The 21,912-nt window shown below is 36.4% G+C and overlaps 1 protein-coding gene across 1 annotated transcript; it reads left to right on the top strand.

Annotated features, from left to right (window-relative positions):
* The first annotated feature begins 91 nt into the window (after window positions 1-91).
* Window positions 92-20,025, top strand: si:ch1073-513e17.1 (sialin). Its single transcript, XM_042435011.1, has 12 exons — window positions 92-485; window positions 4,546-4,650; window positions 5,175-5,333; window positions 6,475-6,692; window positions 8,534-8,767; window positions 10,059-10,233; window positions 10,677-10,795; window positions 12,582-12,743; window positions 13,994-14,126; window positions 15,392-15,539; window positions 16,056-16,146; window positions 17,988-20,025. The coding sequence occupies exons 3-12, from the start codon at window positions 5,249-5,251 to the stop codon at window positions 18,153-18,155; spliced, it is 1,533 nt and encodes a 510-aa protein (XP_042290945.1). The 5' UTR covers window positions 92-485; window positions 4,546-4,650; window positions 5,175-5,248; the 3' UTR covers window positions 18,156-20,025.
* Window positions 20,026-21,912: the final 1,887 nt, after the last annotated feature.

The raw sequence follows: 21,912 nt of genomic DNA, 5'->3' as shown, positions 1-21,912 counted from the left end.
TCAGATTGGTCAGAATTAGGGTAAGCACATCAGGATAAGCCAATCAGAGGTAGAGAAGGGCGGGTCGTAACTTCGCCATCCTAGGAAAAATAATATCGCTAACGGCAAAACTAGCAGAGGAGAACAGGGCGGGCCAGCCGTTGGTCACATGCGAAAACGGTACACCCTTAGTGCAGATCTATAAAACATGCGCGCTGGCTTCACTGGTTGATCTCAAACATAGTGCAGCCGCCCCAGAGTGTTTTTAGATCGGCGTTTCACTCAAAAACGCCTCGCTCATATGACTGCTTTTGACTCTAGGAGAGAAAAACAGCAACACGCAGCGTATATGTTATTTTGCCGGCAGTGACATGACACAATCCTACGAGTTGTGACCTATTTTTATACAGTCTATGGTTGTGACATAGTCCTCCGAGCTGTATGCTTTATTTGCCTTAACATTTACTACAACGGATAAAACTGCTTTTACTACGTATCTTTACAAGGTAAGCTGTCTTTAAATGTCCATGAAACAATAATACAGCAGTTATAGCCAGCTAGTTAACTAAGTTAATGTGTAACTAGCTATTGTAGCTAGTTCTGTTTAATTTAAAGTCCTGTGTGATCTTAGTTCTTTTTGCTATAAAACTATAAGTTATCTATATGTCTGTTATTCGGCACATAATTAACGTTAGCTAACTGGCAATTGAACATTCACAGTATATATTAGAAATGATATTTTAGAGGAAGTAGGTTACTGTTGTTGGTGTTTAACCGTTAAAAAGTCTCACAGGATATGTTTTAATCGTGAAGGAGTCCTTTAGGAATTATGAAAGAGACTTTTTATCTATAATAGAGTCAAAATATATTTTATGAGTTGCTTATTTACATAACCTTTGCATCTTTTAGTCATATTTTTTGCATTTTGTCTTGTCTTTTAAGTACTTTAAGGATGCAATAAACCAGTCAGATGGTTGACAGAAAATGAATCAGCTCAACATTTAATAGTCAGTCAATGATTTTAATCATTTAGGTAAAATTACCAAATATCTGCCCTTTACAGATACTGGAGCATGAAGAGTTGCTTATTTGTCTCTGTTTCATGTCATTATTTAAATTGCTAATGATTATTATCATTATTGATTAATCCGTCGATTATTTCCTCAACTAAGCGATTAATTGTTTGGTAAATAAAATGTCAGAAAATGGTGAAAAATGATGATAACTGTCCACAACCCAAATATATTCAGTCTATTGTCATAGAGGACTAAAGAAACCAGAAAATATTCACATTTAAGAAGCTTGAAACAGAGAATTTTGATATTTTTTTGTTAAAAAATGACTTAAAACGATTAATCAGTCATCAAAATAGTTGGTGATTAATTTAATAGTTGGTAACTAAGCGATTCAGTGTTGCAGCTCTAAAATTGACAAAATAACCAATTGTAGAGCTTCACTTTGGGATGGTGATAACTTGTGATTGGAATTTTTCATTAACCAGTTAATTGACAAGTAAATTAAGTGATATGAAAGTGTGTCTCAGTCTGGATGTCACTACTGATAATGAGATTCATTCACAGTACATTACATATTAAATAAAAAGGGTTCAAAAGAAAAAATGCATTAATTTTCTTCTGCTTCCACAAATGGTGAAAACTTTCACCTACTAACAGACCTTTTTTTAACCCAGTTCACCCCAAACTATGAAGCGCAGATGAGTAATTTCCTGGCAGAGGATTATAATACCTTAATTGTTCCAGAAATGAGAAGTGAATTGAGCTGTTTTACTGAGGATCTCATGATAGACTCACACTTACATATTTGCACAGACACACACAGCAGACGCGGGTCACATGGCTCATGGCAAATAGTATATTTTTGTCTCCAAAGCTGTCAATTGGTCTGGCAGGATACACGTAGCATAATATATTAGGGATGCACAATATGTTGGTCAGCTTATTAATATCTGCCAATAATTGCTTTAAAATATCTGATTGGTGTCACGACTCGTAGGATGATCTATCACACTGACATTATGGCAGCTAAATTATGTGTAAATGTACTTAACAGGGAAACTTACAAGGACCAACCTCTAAAAAAAAATAACAAAAAATGACTAAATAAAGTCTACCTGTCATAATAATAACTTTTATTTGTAAAGGACCTTACAAAAGGACAATTACAGATGATAATAGTAAAATAATGATACAGAACAAATGTAAAACAAAAAATACTGTGCATTAAAGGAAAACATGTAAAACAAAATGTGTAAAAAGTCTATTAAAGTGTGTCTTGAAAAAGAGAATTAAAAGAGGGTATTGATTTGGTTGATGTAATTTCGGTAGGCAGTCACACCACAGTAGGATCTCCAGTATTCTTCAGTATCGTCCCCGGGAACTTCAGACGTGTCCTTTACATTTCACCCTCATCTCATAACAAGGTAAAAGGTCAGAAATACATTCAGGGACGAGGCCCAGATGTACTAAAAAAAGTAAGATCTTGAAATCAAGTCTAAATAGTCGGCGTGTCCCCCCAATTCTGGATCTAGAAGTCTGGCTGCAGACTTGATTTCTACATCTAAGCTGAGTTATTTTGTGTTAATCTCCTTCCCTGAATGCAGATTTTTTAAAAACAGTGTAATTTTTAGTATAAATGAAAGTGCTTTGCAGACTTCTGCATCTCCACCAAATATCTTACAGGTAAAATCATGTGGTTACATTGCAATGAAATGAAAAATACATTGGAATCTGCATAAATGACCGTGTTAATTGTGTATATAAGTATCTGTATCATGCTCTGCAGTCTGTTGTGTCACAGAGTATTTAGAAAGCAAACAAAAGCTTATCTAGGGTGTCTTTCAGTGATAAACGACTCACTTGACACTATCCGACACCTATCTGTGCAGGAAGCCAGACGGACAAGTTAAAACAAACAAACAAATGGTTATTGAACACTAGATATCACATTTTATACTCACTCAGACTAAGCCGTCATTAGATTTAGTTTGTTTCTTTCTCTTGTTTTGCACTTCTTGATATTAGTTCAAATACAGTAATTCCAGTATTTCTCTGTATGTGCTGACAGGCTCATTTGGGTACAAAGAGGTTACACAGTTGTAGTAAGTGTTATTGCTTTCAGTCAAACACACGTCTGTGCATCTGGGATCAAAGTTTTTGGACGTCTGACACATTTAAGAAAAAATGTGTATTGACCTGATACGTGAAACATACTTAGATTGACCAGACAGAAGATTACGTGGATGCTTCAGCCAAATCTGTCAGACTGCAGTGATCATTTAAGGGTAATTCACCAACAGTTTATCTGGTTATTGATGTGATGACCTCAGACCAGCTGCTTCATCGGATCTTTGTAACATTCTTGTCCTCATGTACTGTGATAACACTGTAAATCACCGCCGTCATGAGGGATTCTCGACCTCTCGGTGTTATGAAACCCAACGTGACCAAAAATGCACCATCATGTAGCTATAAACAGGTATATTTCGTCTCAGTTCCTCAATAACTTATTTAGATTTATAAAGTGTTAACTCTGGCAGCAACAGCTTTCAGTTATTCGGCCACTTTGCTGCTCAACAAAGTGAAACAAGTGTGAGAAATGAAACTCAAAACAATGACTCAGCCTGACAAACTGTTTCCACTGTATATCAGTTAATAGCATTAATGTGAATATTAACAAAATTATCACTGTCTGCAACCAAGACCATTTCTTTTCTGTTAATTCTGATTTTCTTTAACATTTTTATATAATAAAATAGAATAAAATAAAGACTATAAAACTATAAAACACTACGTAAAAGCCAGACTCAACAGATGAGTTTCTAGTTTATGTTTAAACAGACTGTAAAATATCATATATTCGCACCCTTCGACCTTTCAGATCCTGTGGAAGCTGTTCAAGCAGTGAAGTGAACTGAAGTGAACTGAAGTGAACTGAGCTGAACTGAACTGAACTGAACTGAACTGAACTGAGCGTAATAACTGAAAGCAGCAGCAAAGGTTTTTGTTCTGCTTTGTGTTGCAGCTAAAAGAGAAGAACTGGAGCGTCTTAGGGACTTTCCTGGTTCATAAATCAGAAGCATTTCTGAGATTTATATATTATAAACTAATAAAAGGATTAAAATCAATATGAAAACTAACAGGTAACCAGTGTAAAGACTTTAAAATAGGCGTAATGTCTGCTCTCCTTTTTGTCTTTGTCAGCACTCGTGCAGCAGAATTCTGGATTGATAAAAATTAATGATTAATGATCTTGTAGCCTGCTAGTTATAAAAGCCTTAATCGGTCTCACACTCGAATCGTTCTTCAACTGATAAAATGCTTTTATGTGACACTTCGCACCTGAGCCTTGAAATAAAAATCAAGTCACTCCAAGATTTCTTGCTTCTTGTCTTGAGTTGACGTTAAGAAGCTGATGGAGAAAATAACTTTTTAAGTTGGGCTGCAGGTGGATGAAAACCTTTTTAAAACCACCTTAGTGAGCTCAGAAATTAATACATGTCAGGCAGAGGGCACGGCAGAAATATAATCTTTTTTTTCTTGTTTCCAGGTTCCAGTTCAGTAAGGACTATTACCAGTACTGAGTGTCACCATCATCTTCATCATCCCCCTTCCAGGCTCTTCAGTGAAGCCTCTCTCAACATCAGTAACTCTTGTAAGTGCAGTTTTTGGTCAAACTTGTCCAACATTTTGTGAAATTAGGAAGATCCATTATGTGTGTGTGTGTTTGTATTACGTAGGGCTGCAACTAATGATTATTTTCATTATTGAGTAATTGTTTGATGTTTAAAATGTCAGAAAATATTGAAAAATGTCCAAAACATATGTCTTGTTTTGTCCAACCAACAGTAGTCCAAAACACAATACTACTCAGTTTACAGACGCATAAAACAAAGAAAAGGAGCAAATCTTCCCAAATGAGAAGCAGGAACCAGTAAATGTTATTATTAAGCTGCCAGCGTCTGACCTCACTGTGGTTTTTTCACATGTTTGTGTGAAAATCTGCTGTCTATAACGGTTTTAATGATTAATCAAAACCTGCAGATGTGTCACTTGACTTATCTTCTGATGTTTACATGTCTGTCATGTGTCTGTCTCACCTCCTCCTCCTCCTCCTCCTCCTCCTCCTCCTTGTGTTTGTATTGTCTGACTGACCGCTATCTCTCGTCTGTCCGGCAGATCTCCCTGGACGCCATGGCTCAGTGATATCATTCTAAGACACCAAAACCTCCTGGGTGAGCCGACCGCCCGCCATGCCGCGACCAAAAGGCTATTCCATCAACGCAGCCCCTTCAGACGAGAGCGGAGACAGTGAACCCCTCATCGAGAATGATGCAGGTGTGTTTTTATTTGTTACTGGAAAGGTTATCCAATTTATTTGCTCTAATATAAACACTACAAATTCATCTTTTTCTATCATAGTTATTCCTGCTATTTGCTTTATTTTTTCCTCATGAAGCTGCAGTTTTGATGTACGTCTATATTTGGTTGGATGTATTTATTGACATTAACACAATCAAAACAGTGTAATGTGCATCTGTGAGGGATTCAGATTCGACTGCTGTGCAACGTTGTGTTATTTACTCTGCTATGTCTGTAGTTCTGTTATCGTTCTGTGTCAGATGTTAAGCAGCAAATATTTTATAGTTGTGGAAGTTGTAAACACATCAGCATTTCACTAGTTAGAGATGACAGGTTATGTCATCTCTTTATGGGGCAACTGACTATCAGATTGCTGCAGTTAAACTGACGGTGCAGTGAAATCATGTGCTGCTGAACTAAAGACAAAGATGATGACTGAGGCAGAATTGGCTCTTAAGCTGCAGTTTAACATAGAAAACAATGAGGACCCATAATCTAAAGTTTTCTCTGTTTCCAGATTTATCTTGTTTTTAAAGCAGCATTATGCAAACTAAACCACAAATCATACCCTACTGTCAAAAGTCAAAGCACAAGAGAGGAAACTTCTTCTTTCACTTCTGATGATAATACTATGAAATGTGTATATACGTGATTTATGTTTTCTGATAGTCTAAAGTCGGCTTTTACATTAGTAGTAAAGTGAATCTGCATGTCAAATTTTACCAGGAATACGCTTAAAAACACAAAATGCTTATTTTCTATCTATAAATCATACTCTTTAATTATAATTAATAGCATTTTCTGTCATCTGTTTGGTCAAAAATGACAGAATACTGAGATTGAGAAGCTTTAAAACAATATGTTTCTGTAGATATGTTGAGAGAAAATAATTTCAGCCAACTATCCGAAGGTATTGTCTGTTTCTTTTTGTTAGCATGCTGTCATTCACCAGGTGAAAGTTTCTGATGGAGTTATAGAAACACAGCTGAATATTTAGAGTAAGGGAATGAGAGTGAATGTCATTAAAAAGTAAAAAGCAATATGTATGAAGCCAAAATTTACTATTATTATTATTTTTATGTACTATCGTTGACATCATTGTGCGGTATGTGAACAGTTCCTCCCCAGTGCTGCTCGGCTCGCCTCAATCTGGCCGTCCTGATGTTCTTCGGCTTCTCTGTGGTCTACGGTCTCCGTGTCAACCTCAGCGTTGCCATGGTAGCCATGGTGAATACCACCGACTCCACACCAGGACAGAACCACTCCACGGTCCACGCTTGTCCGCTGCCGCCTGGGACGGAAAACAGCAGTGACCCTTTCCCTCAGCCGGACTCGGTAACACTTATTTTTTAAAAACAGGTTTCCTTTAATTAATTTAGTAATTTTAGGTAATTCAGATTACAACATGTGTATAGTTTGGAACAAAACACTTTTTTAAAGACTAACAGCAGGCAGACATCAGACAACATGTTGTCAGTCAGCTTTAATTGTAAGATCTTTTAAAATAACTGTATATCTGACTGAATAGCATTTAATTACACTATGTATATTCACCTCAGGTAGACGAGAAAGTATTAATAAAAGTTGCTTTTTTATTATTTGTGGATTTCTTTCCACCAATTAACTAAAACAGACCCCATTTCCATCTGCTTTGTCCCTGTTTACACATTTATAATAAAGACAAGTCACTCCCTACTTATTATTTAATGCACTAAATTAACTGTCCGCCTTTTCATTCAAGTGTCCAAATGTGAGTGTGAAAATATATCCATGATGTAATGCCCTTAAAAATGCACAATAGAACAAAAAAAGTAGTTTCCATTGCATTTGAGTCTGCCGCTGTCAGCGATTATGCAAAATGATGATGATTAATAAATGTCTCAACGACTGAGTGTCTATTATATAGTGATTTCAGACACATTAATACATCATTTCTACTGAAAAACGTCTGTATGTCTTGAAAAATCTTTAAAAGATTCCTCCAAAAAAGGTGTTAGAAGGTATAAAAAGTCTTCAGTTATGTAGGCAGTGACGTCTACGCCTGTTAAATAAAGGTGGGATTGTTGCAACAGTCGGTTCAGTCAGTAAACACTGTTGCTACTGTTAGCTACAGTAGCGACAGTGTACAATAAAAAAAGAGTACATAAAATAAATAATTGTCATAAAATATTCTAATAAAAAGCCAGGCTAAAGAGGTAGGTTGTAAAAGTTTAAAGATATCAACACTTGTTCTCCCAGCTGTTCTCAGTTCCTGTTACAGTGGTTCAGACCATAAAAACTAAAGGCTGCCTCACCAAAAGTCTTCGTCCTGCACTTTGGAACAACTAAAAGACTCGTACCGGCGGACCTGAGGGGCCGAACTGATTAACACACTGCAAGTATGTCAGACAAGTAGGCTGTTACGGGCGTGTGTTGATTTTAGCAAAAACTTAACTGAACAAATTAATCATTTTTCACTGGTTAATCCATCCAACCATTTTCCGCTGCTTGTTCATTAATTAGTTGTATCGTCAGGAATTATTGTTATTGTTATACTCTGCAGCGAAGAATACATACTACATAATAATAATTTATAATAATAAATAACTCTCTGCCATATTGTCCCTACTGGCTTTCCATCATACTTTCATACTTTGTTCTGTATGATTCTATGTAGTATTAAAGGTGCAGTTTGTAGAATTTAGTGGCATCTAGCGGAACAGACGTGGCAGATATAGAATATAATATTCATAAGTATGTTTTATTAGTGTTTAATCACCTGAAAATAAGAGTCATTGTGTTTTTGTTACCTTAAAATGAGCCCTTTATATCTACAGAGGGAGGTTGCCATGTTGGACCACCATGTTTCTACAGTAGCCCAGAATAGACAAACCACACACTGGCTCTAGAGAGGGCCTTTCATGTTTTTTGTGGTTTTGCGGCCACCGTAGGTTCTCCTAAACGTTTTGAGGGGGGGGGTTGGGGTCTGCAACCTCACTGTAGATGCCACTAAATCCTGCACACCGGTCCTTCAAAAAAGGTCTTAAAAAATCTTAAACTTAACTTGGTGAACCTGCAGAAACTTAACCAGGTGGTGAAAACACCGCCCAAATGGTGGTGACTAACCTGACTAGGCTGCCTTTTCTTTACTTTTTGAATAACTGTGACTATAAATACTCTCCGTCCTCTTGCTCCAGGTCCCCCAGTACCCGTGGAACTCGGAGACTCAGGGCTGGCTGCTGGGAGCGTTCTTCTTTGGCTACCTGTGCACTCAGATCCCGGGGGGTTACCTGTCCGGTCACTACGGAGGGAGTATCTTCCTGGGATTGGGAGTGCTGGGCACGGCTGTCCTCACCCTGCTCACCCCTCTGGCTGCACAGATGGGGTCGTACTGGCTGTTTGCACTGCGAGTGTTGGAGGGTCTTGGGGAGGTAAGAGTGTGCGGGGCTCAACGGGATGAGGAGGCATTTGTGGGTCAAGATGCTGCAGGAAATGCAAAGTGCGATCTTGTATCTACATTTTGGTTTATGTGTTTATAGCTCTAATTTATAGAGGAGTTTATTTAACAGCAGTAAATAGACCGATACAGAGTCTGATAAATCTAGCAGATATTGGCTTTTAGTCAAACATGATGGAAGCTACTGACTGACCACAGATATATAAAAACAGTCTGCAAACTTGGCTAATTTGATCACTTTTACATTTTATTTATGTAATTGTTCAGTAATGTTTATATTAGATTAATTATTTCCAAAGACTTCCTATCACTTAATGGATTAAAATTCTGTGTTTCATTTGAACGTTTAGCGGACTGTATAGTGAACGTTGTGTGAGTAGCATAAATAGAAATACTAGAAATCTTTAACTGCTACAAATCCTCATTTTTTTGAACAAAAACATTTAGGAATATTGTTGGATGAGTCTCCGTCCTGCATGTTGCTGTTAAGTGTGTCAGCAAACTTAAGATCCTGTTTCTCACAATGAGGCTTTTTTTGGCTTTCCTGTTAAGAAACTTGTCGTATCATCATTGATGCGGTATTATTTTGATCAGGCCTGTTCTGCTTGATTCGACTGGAAAATTGAGGAAGAAACTGCATGTGATGCAAAATAATAATATTCCGTATTTATTAAATGAATCCCCGCAAACTCCCCTCAATGGTTGTGATGAAAACAGAAGCTGTCAGTGCAGCTCAGAGTAGCACAACAGAAGATTATCAGTGGATGTGATCTTCAATACTTGTATTCACAGATGACAATGGTCCATACTCAGGTTAACTATAATACCAGAGCCAGGAGGGTATTCATGTCATCTTTGAGTAAATATTGTAGCCAGAAGTTCCTTTTTTTTACACGACCGCCATGTTGTGGAAAAGCCTTTAGCTAAACCTTCAGCTGTTAAAAATGAAAGGAGCTTTTAGAAGTCAGATTAAGATTTATTTGTGGAATATCGTCACAGATTATAATGAAGTCTTCAATTACATTTATACTTTAGTTATCTAATTGTCCTCGTTGTACTTAATATATTTTGATGTGTTGTTATTTTTTATTTAAACTGTGGTGATGTGTTTTTTGGATTTTATTGTTAGTTTCATATTTAATGTCTGGTGTTTTCTTGTGTTTTTGTGTCTGTAATCCATAAATAAATAAATCTTATCATAACAAATTTGATTCTGATGATTGTGTCTCCGCTCCGTCTCTGACTGACTGTCCATGTTTCCGCAGGGCGTGACGTTCCCGGCCATGATGGCGATGTGGGCTCGGTGGGCTCCTCCGATGGAGCGATCTCGCCTGATGACCCTGTCGGGATCCGGGGCCAACTTTGGGGCCTTTCTGGCTCTTCCGCTCACCGGCTACATCTGCCAAACCCTGGGCTGGCCCTCTGTCTTCTACCTCTGTGGTGAGGGAGGGAAAGAGTTTAGAAGAAGCTTATTTATCAGTTTCTCAGATTTACTGTAAGTTAGAAGCTTCCACAGTGAAGGGAAGGTGCACATTAGGAAGTTTATTAAATTTATAAAGTTTATTTATGAATTAATCCTATCTGATATTTACATTTTATGTGCAAAAGAATTAAATTTAAAACTTCTTTTGTCAGTCAAGTTAGTTTAACTGTAAAATGTTATTTTTGCATGTAATATTATAGCAATATTTCTCTTTGTTATATCAATAACAATATTATTTCTCCTCAGATTAGACTCCTCTTTGCTTGATACATTAAGAGCAGTTTGCTTTTGTTGTGACATAAATCATTCATCGTCAGCACTGAATTCTTGCACAATTCCTTTAATCATTCACCACCATGTACAATAAAAACTTCTCTCTCTCTCTCCGTTTCTCCTTCAGGGGGCGCCGGTTGCCTCTGGGGCATCTTTTGGTTTCTTTTTGTGGCGGATGACCCTCGCACCCATCGGCGAATCAGCAAAGAGGAGAGAGATTACATCATCAACTCCATCGGACCTCAGGTACGCACGAAACAGTAAACGAGATGTCTCAGTAGTTCTCAAGTCTGTCTTTAAACATTGAAACATTCATCCTGCTCATACAGACCATTACAAGATCCTCTTCATAATCCTTTAGTAAAGTAAGAGGTTTATTTGTTGTTTTTTGATAGTAACATTAGTTACTATTGACAGGAAAACGCTGTCCAGGGGACACAAAGAGGGAATTTTGTTCTAAAAGAACTTCATTATCAGAAACCTACATTGAAAATGCATTAGGAGGAGATGTTTTAATGGCCAGTGAGGAACAGCTCAGTATTAAAGATAAATGACAAACAAGAGCCTTTACGGTACATCTGAACCCCCTCATGTTTCAGGTTTTCTGATGTGCAGCAAAATATGCAGCTGTTGTATGTTGGTAACAAACCTTATGAGGGTCAAAGGGGCTAAAAAAATCTGTCATCACATAAATCACCTTCCTGGCAGCTTCAGAAACATTTGGAAATACAATTAATCCACATAAACTTACTTCAGGTAGTAATATTTTTAACATACATAGGATGGAGAAATGTTATGTTTCATGTAGTTTTATCCAATGAGGTTTATTAAGGAAAAAAAGGGTTTTATATCTTATCAACAATGGGAACTAAAATCTGTTACCTCTTATTGTCATTATTCACTACTGCATGAAGTTGTTCAGTTATCTACAACTTTTTTAACCAGTTAAACTATAGAAAATATAGTGAAAGGTCACAAAATGTGAGATACATGCAGCAGTAAATACAACATCTGTTACAGGAAAGTTTCTTTTTTCCAATAGTCAGGTCCTCATGAGAACACTGAAAACAGCTTTTACTTCCTCTTGTTCATAGTGGCCATTAAAGCATCCCTTACTAATGCACTTTCAACCACAACCACAATATAATTCATCTTCATAAATGTAAAACGGATTGGTTGTAAATCACGCTACTGGGACCTGCTATTAAAATATCGCTAATTAAAAAGTGGATAAATGCTAATTAACGACCTTCCCTTTGTTTACTGTCTGCTTCCTAACACAAAGCAGACATGAACTGCTGCTGCTGTTCACTCGGTGTGATTAGTTTTGGTAAACCGAAGCCACACTCCGAAATTGTGGAAGTGGAGCTCTGTGGTTTTTATTTTAGCCCTTCTCCGTTAGGCCACGACATCATTCAGTCTCCATGACGCAGGATTGAGTCTGAAATGTTGCTGTTAAGAATATTAAAAATATTACCACATAAAGCCAGTTTATGTGGGTTAATTGTATTTCCAAATGATTTTGAAGCTGCCAGGAAGGTGATTTATGTGATGATAGATTTTTTTTAAGCTCCTTTGACCCTCATAAGTTTTGTTAACAACATACAACAGCTGGACATTTTGCTGTATACCAGAAAACCTGAAACACGAGGGGGTTTCGATGTAACGAAAAGTCATTTATCTTTAAAACTGAGCTGTTCCTCGTGCCTCTTCTCCTTCTTGGAGGGGTTTTTTCTGTCTGTGGTGAATATTAGTCTGCAGTTCCTTCTCAGACTTCCTGTTTTCATTTCCCTTACCGTTCTCACTTTTTCCCCCTTGGGTTCTCTTTTACCGCTGACCGTTTGTTGTTGAATTGTTGTTTTTATATGCGAAGAGCCTAATGTCTTCTCCTTGAAGACAGTTGTTTCATATTCTTATCTCTAAATGAGGATTACTTTTCCACATTTTCCTCGTATAGATCTGTTAACTGCTTTGTCTTATATGTGAATGTGTAGTAAATATTTTGGTGATCTAATGTGAACTGAATCTCCAGGGTACAGGTCATGGCTGGTCCCTGCCCTTGCTGCCCATGCTGCTGTCGGTCCCTCTGTGGGCGATCATCATCACCCAGATGTGTTCAAACTGGTCCTACTACACGCTGCTCACCTCCCTGCCCACCTACATGGACAACGTCCTGCACTTTGACCTCAAATCGGTGAGGTTTGGGTTAAGTTGCTCCTGTGTTTCATGTTCAAAAAACGGAGTTGTGTTAGCGATAATATCAGCGCGCGTTAAAGAAATACATCAGATGTTTGTAGGTGGGTTTGTTTGTTTAAAGACCTGTTTCACCAGAGGATTGTTTGCTCCAATATTTCATACTAAACCTTTAGCTTCACTATTCTCTTTGATTTAAGAGTTCAGGTATTATTTCACGTAGTGCTGAAATAATTAATCGATTACCCGATAGACAGAAAATTAATCATCAGTTTTAGTAACTGAGTAATCGTTTAAATCATTTATCAAGAAAAAAAATCAAAATATTAGCTCATTCAAGCTTTTCAAATGTGACGATTTACTGCTTTAGTGTGTTATATATTACTGTAAGTTAGATACTTTTGGGTCTTTGGTTTCTGTTGCATTGTTGTGTTGGGGCCTGGCACATTATGATGGAAGTTTTCCATTATAATCTGATATTTTATAGGCTAAATAATTAATCTGAAAAATAATCCACAGATTAATCGACAAATGAAGGAAAATAATCATTAGTTACAGTCCAAGTGTGTCAGGCAGGAAAATCAAAACATTAATAAAACTGTTATCAAAAGGAATATTTTCATCTAGTTTCCCTGTGAAACTGATGGATGGAGATCATTTAAAGATCAGAGATGCACAGCAGCAGATTTAGAGGCGTTTTGTTTAAGTTTTTATATTCATGAATCTATATGGAGTCTAATAAAAACAGCAAGCAACTATTATAAGTCAGTCACAGAGTCAGTCTTTATGTTTTTAGATAATGCTAGGTGTTGTTTTCTATCACTCAGCCCAGCGTAAAGCATCTTTTAAGTAATTAAACTCAAGAATTATTGGCTGCAACTAACAATTATTTTATTTTCATTATAGATTTATCTGCTGATTATTTTATCTATTAATGGGTTAATTGTTTAATCTATAAAATGTTAAAAAATTGTGAATACAATGTAATTCTCCAAGCCCACAATGACGTCTTCAACTTGCTTGTTTGTTTGACCAACAGTCCAAAATCTAAAGATATTAATAGTTGCAGATTCATTTTCTATTGACGATTAGTCAGTTTTTCAGTTGAATAATTGACTAATTGTTGCAGCTCTAGATCATAAGATTATAATTTTCTAACTAATCTGTCACTTAAAACCAGACAAGGACAAACAACTTATCATCAACATTCATCCTCTCCTGAATATACGACGTCTTTCTGTCTCTCTCCAGAACGGTTTCCTGTCCTCTCTGCCCTACCTGGGTGCCTGGTTGTTCTCCACGTTGTCAGGCGTCGTAGCCGACAGCCTCATCGAGAAGAAAGTGTTCAGCGTCACCAACGTGCGCAAGATCTTCACACTCACAGGCAAGAAAACTTCTCCTTTCAGATCCTCTTTACGTGTGTGTGTCATGTAGACGTGTGTAGCGGCTCCTGTGGACAACTTTGTGTCACAGGATCAGAGGATAAAGGTTATGAGAAAGTTAAGGTTTGTTTGAACAGTTTGACTTCATTATAATTATAAACAGTCTGTAAGGATGTGGATGTTTTTGTTTTGGCTCTGTACTCCAGCACATTGGATTTTAAATGAAATAATGGCTATAAGGTTAAAGCGATGATAAAGAAGAGGTTCACAGTTTTTCAAGTCTGTCTTAAAACAACAGTCAGGTGTCCATATGAACACTGAAACAGGTTTTCCTCGCTGTAATCGTTCCTCCTGTTCATACTGGCTGTTAAAAGACCCACTTCAAATGTGCTTTCAATGTTAGTGACAGGGGCCAAAGATACATTTAAAAGTTGATATGAGTTAGTCACATTAAGTGGATATCTGCCATATTTACAGTCTTTTTAGCATCAAATTCCCTTTTTGTGTTTCCCTGTTGAGCTGCAGTGGAAGTATAGTAACAAAAAGAGGGACTTTGGCACTAAAAAGACTGTAACATTGAAAGATATCTACTTGATTTGACTCATTTGGACGACTGAGGCTTCACATTAGCTTCAGATAAACTTTTAAATACATTTTTACATATCACCTACATTGTTAGTCCATTATGAAGGGATCCACTAACAGTCAGTATGAACAGGAGGAATGATTACATCAAGAAAAACATGTTTCAATATTCATTTAGGCTCCTGACTGTTGTTTTAAAACAGACATGAAAAGCTGTGAACTTGTCCTTTAATGAGAGAGAGTATGAATACACATCTGATGAACCGTGTAGAAATAGCTTCTTGCTTCATTACATTTATCTGTTGGCTTATTACTGGGTATGCACATAAAGGTTGTACATGCAAATTAGACTGAAATACTTCTTACAGGTTAATATGAAATTTAAGAATTTATTCTGCCAGAAGAAAAGAGAAGTTTGACTAAACTGCGACACTTGGCTCAGGCTTTGAATGGAGTAATGCTGCCCTCGTCTGGTCTGTTGTATTGAAATCATGACACAAACATCCAGATATACACTTAGTGAACAGAGTGAATAGACAATTGTTATGTTTTATTTGCTGTAAAGAACAAAATATTTAAATTCATCATGGCACAGGATGAACCAATAATCACCAACAAAAGCATATTTTAGTTTCTCTGTAGGTATGCTGGTGTTTCCTTCCTCATCTTTCTCTCTCTGCAGGTTCGTTGCCTTCTGCTGGTTTCCTCATCGCTGTGAGCTACGCCGGCTGTAGCCACATCCTGGCCGTCACCTTCCTCACGCTCTCCACGACCATCGGAGGGACCAGCGCCTCCGGAGTCTTCATCAACCAGATAGACATCGCTCCTCGGTGGGTTTTAACATCCACACACACTTTCCTCTCCTCAGAAATGAAGTTATTTGTCCAGACTAGGGCTGCAAATAATCATTATTATCCTCGTCAAATGAAAATGTTTAGTCTACAAAATGCAGAAATGTGGTAAACGGTGAAATACAATTTCCTAGAAGCCCAAACTGACGTCTTCAAACAGCTTTCTTTGTCCAACAGACAGGCGTAAATTTTCACACTGGCTAAAACCAGAGAATGTTTTCCATTTTTCTTGATAAATGACTTGAATGTACAGAGATTATCAGAATTGTTGTATCTCTAATTAATACTCAGATGTATGTAAAGTGAAGTGTTATCTACAGATTACGATACACTGTTGTACGTGTCTGTGTGATAAACTAAATTAACATATAATTTCATGCAAAGTTATGAACGTTTGAGGCCAGTAAATAATGTAAAGTCACTCACTTTTCCCTTCATTTCACCATCTCTGTGTGTTTTGGAGAAAAACTGATTAATATGTTTCCTCCCCTGCAGATATGCAGGATTTCTTCTGGGAATCACCAACACATTCGGGACCATTCCTGGAGTTGTGGCTCCAATCGTTACAGGATACTTTACTGAAGATGTAAGTCTCTAAAAACAAAGTGCACAGTTTAATTGATTGAATTGATCGTTATCAAATAGGTTTGACTGCTGGTAGAAGTAACAACACTACATCAGCACTATGTGAAGCTTTGGATATCAGAAGCTCACACACACAGTGCTTATTTTGAGTTTTTATGTATTCTGTCAGTTTTAATGATGCTCTTTTCACTCAAACCGATACGATCTCCAGTCAGGTTGAAGCAGCGTGATGTCATGCTGTTAATTACATGATGTCACACAACTGTACAGACAAGTAGGTTTGCACACACAAGGAGTTTACTTTGGTGTCATGGTGCATTTCAATAAAAAAATAGAAGGTAAGAGAAAATACAAGTTCTACAAAAAACAGGTGATCATAAATATATAAATAAAATTTGACAATAAAATTTAATTTAGTAAGTAAAAATACATTTTAAGTGAGTGAAAAGAGCTGTCAGAGTTTTTAAAAATGTTGCGCCAATAAGCTTATCGTTTCCACTGCGAGCAGGGTTCAAACCTGCGTTGGGAGACTTTATTGGATTTCAAGTCCGATGCCTGAACCACTCAACCAAAGCAGCTTTTATAGTGTTTTTTGATAAAGCCCAGTTTGTTCAAACCACAGAGTCCTGAGAAGAGCTCTAATCATATTTAGACTATAATATCATAATAATAATATCAAGAACGAAAGACAGTTATCTTCCTCCTGGAGTTTTATTCTTGTTGGTGGAAAAGCCTCTGAAACAGCATTTACACCTACATAGTGATAAAACTGTTTAATCTTAGATTTTACTCCTGAATCTGTAGAAGAAAAACGTTTCCTCACTTCTATTATACACTCAGCGTTCATTAAGATGCTACTTTAAGGCTCCTATCAACCCAGATACATAGACACACTTAACATATCTGCTGACTGCAGAGTGCTGTTAAAAACTGAGAAATCAAGTATTTGGTTAATTTATTTTTGCTAATAACAAGACACAAAAAGCCCATAATACACTGAAGGAGTAAAAAGGATTGTTCAGGTGAGATTTAAAAAAAAAAACAAAAGGGCAAAAAAGGAGAAGAAAAGAAAAAGTACATATACTGTCTACATTATCACAAACATACAGAAGAAAATGAAGGAAATAGAATAACCAATAACTGTGTGTGTCAAGAATAAAATAAACACATTCTCTAATTGCTAATAACAAACAGAATTCTAAACAACTGCAAGAAAATATACCAGGAGAAAGACAGAAAGAAAGAAGTCCCGATATAAATGTTTCTCTCTCTCTCATATTTATTAGTTTTATATTTAAGCGTTGAGAGTATAAGAGATAGTTGGGTACTGGCTTTATTTTGATGCTGTAAAAACCCTCAACAGAGATGTTGATACATCTAGTCTATGTTTCTTATGAGAATTTATGCAAATATGTACATAATTTTGGACTCTATGTTCCTTGTATGAATACACTTTTGAGTTAAGTCTCCTGAATCCTAATGCACTAAATAAAAAGACAGATTTAGATTTTGTTTATTTACTCAAACAGCATAAAATCCAGATAACAGAAGTAAAACAACAAAAATAAAGGAAATAAATACTGAACTAATAAAAGCAACAAGATTTAGCAAAATACAAAGAACATAAATGACAATAAGAAACACAAAATGAGCAGAAGAATAATGAATAATCCCATAAAAACAAAGTACTATATGAATGAAAATACAATGAAAAATTAGACCTCAAGAATTATTAAGAAGAACATTATGAATTGAAGAAAATTATGTTGAATATATTGGTACGTGTTGGTACAGCTGAGCTCCCCTGTATCTGATCTGATTTTCTTCTTCTGTGGTTGTCAGCACACCCTGGCGGGCTGGAGGAAGGTGTTCTGGGTCGCTGCTGGGATCAACATCACCGGTGCGCTCGTCTACACGATATTTGGCAGCGGAAAGATCCAACCGTGGGCCGTCACAGAAGAAGAGAGAACAGAGGCAGAGAAGCAGAGGAGCAGGTCCATCTCGACATAAACTACAAATACATCCAACGGCTTTAAAATACGGATGAACAGCTGGATATAATTTACCCCCGAGTTAAACACAGACAAAGAGATTTTAAAAGTCTGCTTTTGTAAACTGATGTATAAATTATAAGGATATATGTAGTTACTTAAACACTTAAACATGAAGAGAGTGAGAGTCTCCACACAAAAGAGAACAACATTCATATCAGTGGACCAGGATAGTTTAAACAAGTGAATTTCTGCAGCGTCTGCAGAGTTTTTATCAATAATTTTTATATTTTTTCTCTGGTTTTTGAACGTTTTATACCCTAATTTTCACAGTATTTCCAGCAAAAAACACTTTTCTACATCAAAATCACATTTCAGGTTCATTTTTAGGGTTTTTGACATGTAAAACTGGACAGATTTACTATTTTACACTGTAAGAAATGTTACAACAGCATGATTCAACATCTGCTGGACACTCACTGCCTTTATCAAGTAGGAAATTGTGATTGCTTTTATCTTTTTGTTTTGTTTACTGTTGTTACAGAAGTACAGTTTAAGATACAACTCTTTGCATAAATAATTAATGGACTATACAATATCTCAGGTTAGTTCACATCAATATATGTGATCTTTTTCATACGTTTTAGAGCCTTTTTCAAACTGTGAACGAGATGGGACCGAATATTTTATGAGCTAACTTGTACACTTTACAGAAAAGCATTTCAAAGCGTTATTAACCACAAGCCTTTTAGCTGATTTGTTTACAGCTGTAGCTGTTTTCTGACCACTTCGACAGACCAAAACAAGCACTTTCTACATACAAAAAATACACCAAAAGCCTTACATTGGATAAGAGTGCCAACAATTTGTGCAACATAAGTTTTTTTTAGTGAATGCTTTTATCTAATTATCCGTTAGAAAGCTCATATAAGGTGTTTTCACTATATCTAGAAAACCAAAGCACCTTCAGCTGCCAGGATTTTAACAGTTTTTTAGTGCCATGAACTACAACTTAGAGGACTTTTAGTTTTTAGTTTCTAAGAAATTTGTGGATTTGCACTGTTTTCAATTGTTTTTACAAGTTCACCCATCAAGATGCTGCCTGACGACAACGGTCGTTTTTATGGGATGCGGGACGTTTTAAAAAATCCCGTCTTTATTTGTCAACTCATACGTACATCTCAAAGTGCAATGTGATTGTAAAGATATGATGTTCTGAAATAGATGCAATAATTTATTTACCTTCTCTGTGCTTTTGAAAATGGGTGATGTTGTGCAAATATGTTAAATATGTTTTATGTTATGTTATATATGTAAAAAAGAATGTTTGTTTTACTGAGCAAAACTGAAATCAATGATTTGTAAGTGGACTCACATTTCTACAGGTTTAGTCAATATATATGTCTGTTTGTGTATATATATACTTCCTGACTGTGTTGTCATATAATGATGATGTAATCTTACAGTCAGCGATAATCATGTACATGGATGATACTCTGAACAACTAAGAGAGACAGGCAAAAAACTTTTCTGAACAACACTCTAATACAAAAACAATCATGTTGAGGAAAAGTCTGTGTTTCTGCTTCCTTCAGTTGTCTGTGTATGATGTCTTTATCCCAGCGTTGCCGACTCCTGTGTCATATCATGACTAAAAATGCACAGAAGTAATCAGGAGATCAGTGAAGCTGAGACACAAAAGAGCTACATTTATATTTGTTGACTGTCTGCAGAGGTTGTAAATATTTCTGGGTAAACACACACATTTGTTTCTCTGTTTTTCTTGACTCTTCTGGTTGTTGGGATGTTCTCACAAGCTACTTGTGGTGTTTAGCACCACTGCAACTGAATTTTCACAATGAGCAATAAATGCCTCACAAATAGACAAATGGGTGTCAAAGACTGCGTAATTCCACTAAAATGCCACTTTCCACCCACTAGGTGGCGCACGGAAATCAATATTGGCAGTGAAAGGAGCGAAGAACATAAAAAGAGAATTAAATAACAAATATTTCTAATAAAACATCTCAACTAACGCAACTGCAGCGTTGCATGACAACAGATTGGTTTTAGTTTTTACCCTCCAGTCATTGATGATCATACAGTGTTTTATATTGCTGACATAAATAATATGTTAGTCTTTTCGAGTTATATTTCAGAGAAGCCATTATTTAGGCTACACTTACCTATTAGACCTATTAAAATGTCCTGTCTATATGGCTTTGTGTAAAAATGTATCAGATAATATTAATTTATCTCAATAATATTTCAGATTAAACAGCGATTAGTGAGGTAAATCATATTACACTGATGAAAAATTTGACATTGTTTGTGTTTAATTACTTTTTCTTTTATTATAATTTATATTAGTGACATCTGTCCTCTGAGTAAACGTATATTTTAACATTTTAACACTGCAGTGGGTGGTACAGTTTGCTGACTGGGTGTTTTCTGGTTACCAGGATGCTGTTGGAACTTGCATCAGATTTTTGATGAATGACCCGGATGTTCACGATGACGAAGCCGGTGTGGTGTAACGCGTTTTGTCGTCCCCCTCGTCACGTTATTCACACATCCTTTTTAATGGTTACTTTGGTGACTATGATAAAATAATGTGTTAATAATTAATAAAAAATGAGTCGTCATTATAAAGACTGGTTGGTGGTTATGGGCGGTTTTATTAGCGTATTTACGGTCAAACTGAATGACTTCACAAGTTAGCTAACGGTTAACTTACTGTTAGTTTAGCTTCGGTTAGTTTCTTAATTTACAGTTAGCTTCGTTTTTATGAACTGGTGGGATTATATGTGTTATATTGATTTTACACATATAGTGTGAATGGTCGCTAAACAACAGACCATATCTGATGAATAAATTATCGAAGCAGAGAGACAACAATAAAAATGGAGGGTCTTAGTTTTGTTCATAAAAACAGTTATTATATTTGATTATTACATTTGATTTTTCAGTGTGTCATGTGTCCAAATGAACACTGAAACATGTTTTTCTTGCTGTAATCATTCCTCCTGTTCATACTGACCATTAGAAAATCCACAGTCCTCTTCCTGTGCAAAAATGTATTTAAATGTTTATCTAATATGAAGCTTCAGTCATCCAAATGAGTCAAATCAAGTAGATATCTTTCAATATTACAGTCTTTTTAGTGCCAAAGTCCGTCTTTTTATTACTATACTTCCACCACAGCTCAACAGGGAAACACTGTCCGAGGAAACACAAAGAGGGAATTTGGTGCTAAAAAGACTGTAAATGTGGCAGATATCCACTTGATCTCACTAACTCAGACTGCTGCAGCTTCATATAAGCTTCAGGTCAACTTTTAAATGCATTTTTGCACAAAATGACTGTGTGGACACACTGTGGATTTTAGCCACCATCACTTACATTGTAAACACATTTGAGGGGGATCTTTTGTCTATAACCTTAATTTCCCCTGAGTTTTTGCTTTACAATTACCACACACCTTTACTTAGGTGAAGGAGAAGTGACACAAGAGCAGTGTAAGTTTTAATAATGCTGACATTGAGCCTTTAACATATGATACTGACTCATTAATGACAAGTTTTCTGAAGCAGGATGTATGTTTATCTAAAAATAAAGATTAATTGATTTTTTTCTCATTCAAAATGGACTTTCAGTTTCAACATTAATAATGTGTGTGTGTGGGGGGGGGGGGGGGGGGGGGATTAACAGATCCACAGCAGCTATGTTATGGCAGCAGTCTAGGCTTTTGGGACAAAGAAAAACTCTTTAAAATG

This window comes from Thunnus maccoyii, chromosome 15 (assembly GCF_910596095.1).
Source record: "Thunnus maccoyii chromosome 15, fThuMac1.1, whole genome shotgun sequence".
In the NCBI taxonomy this organism is placed as follows: Eukaryota; Metazoa; Chordata; class Actinopteri; order Scombriformes; family Scombridae; genus Thunnus; species Thunnus maccoyii.
Note: the sequence above shows the minus strand (reverse complement) of the source record. Positions and strands in the feature narration are given on the sequence as shown.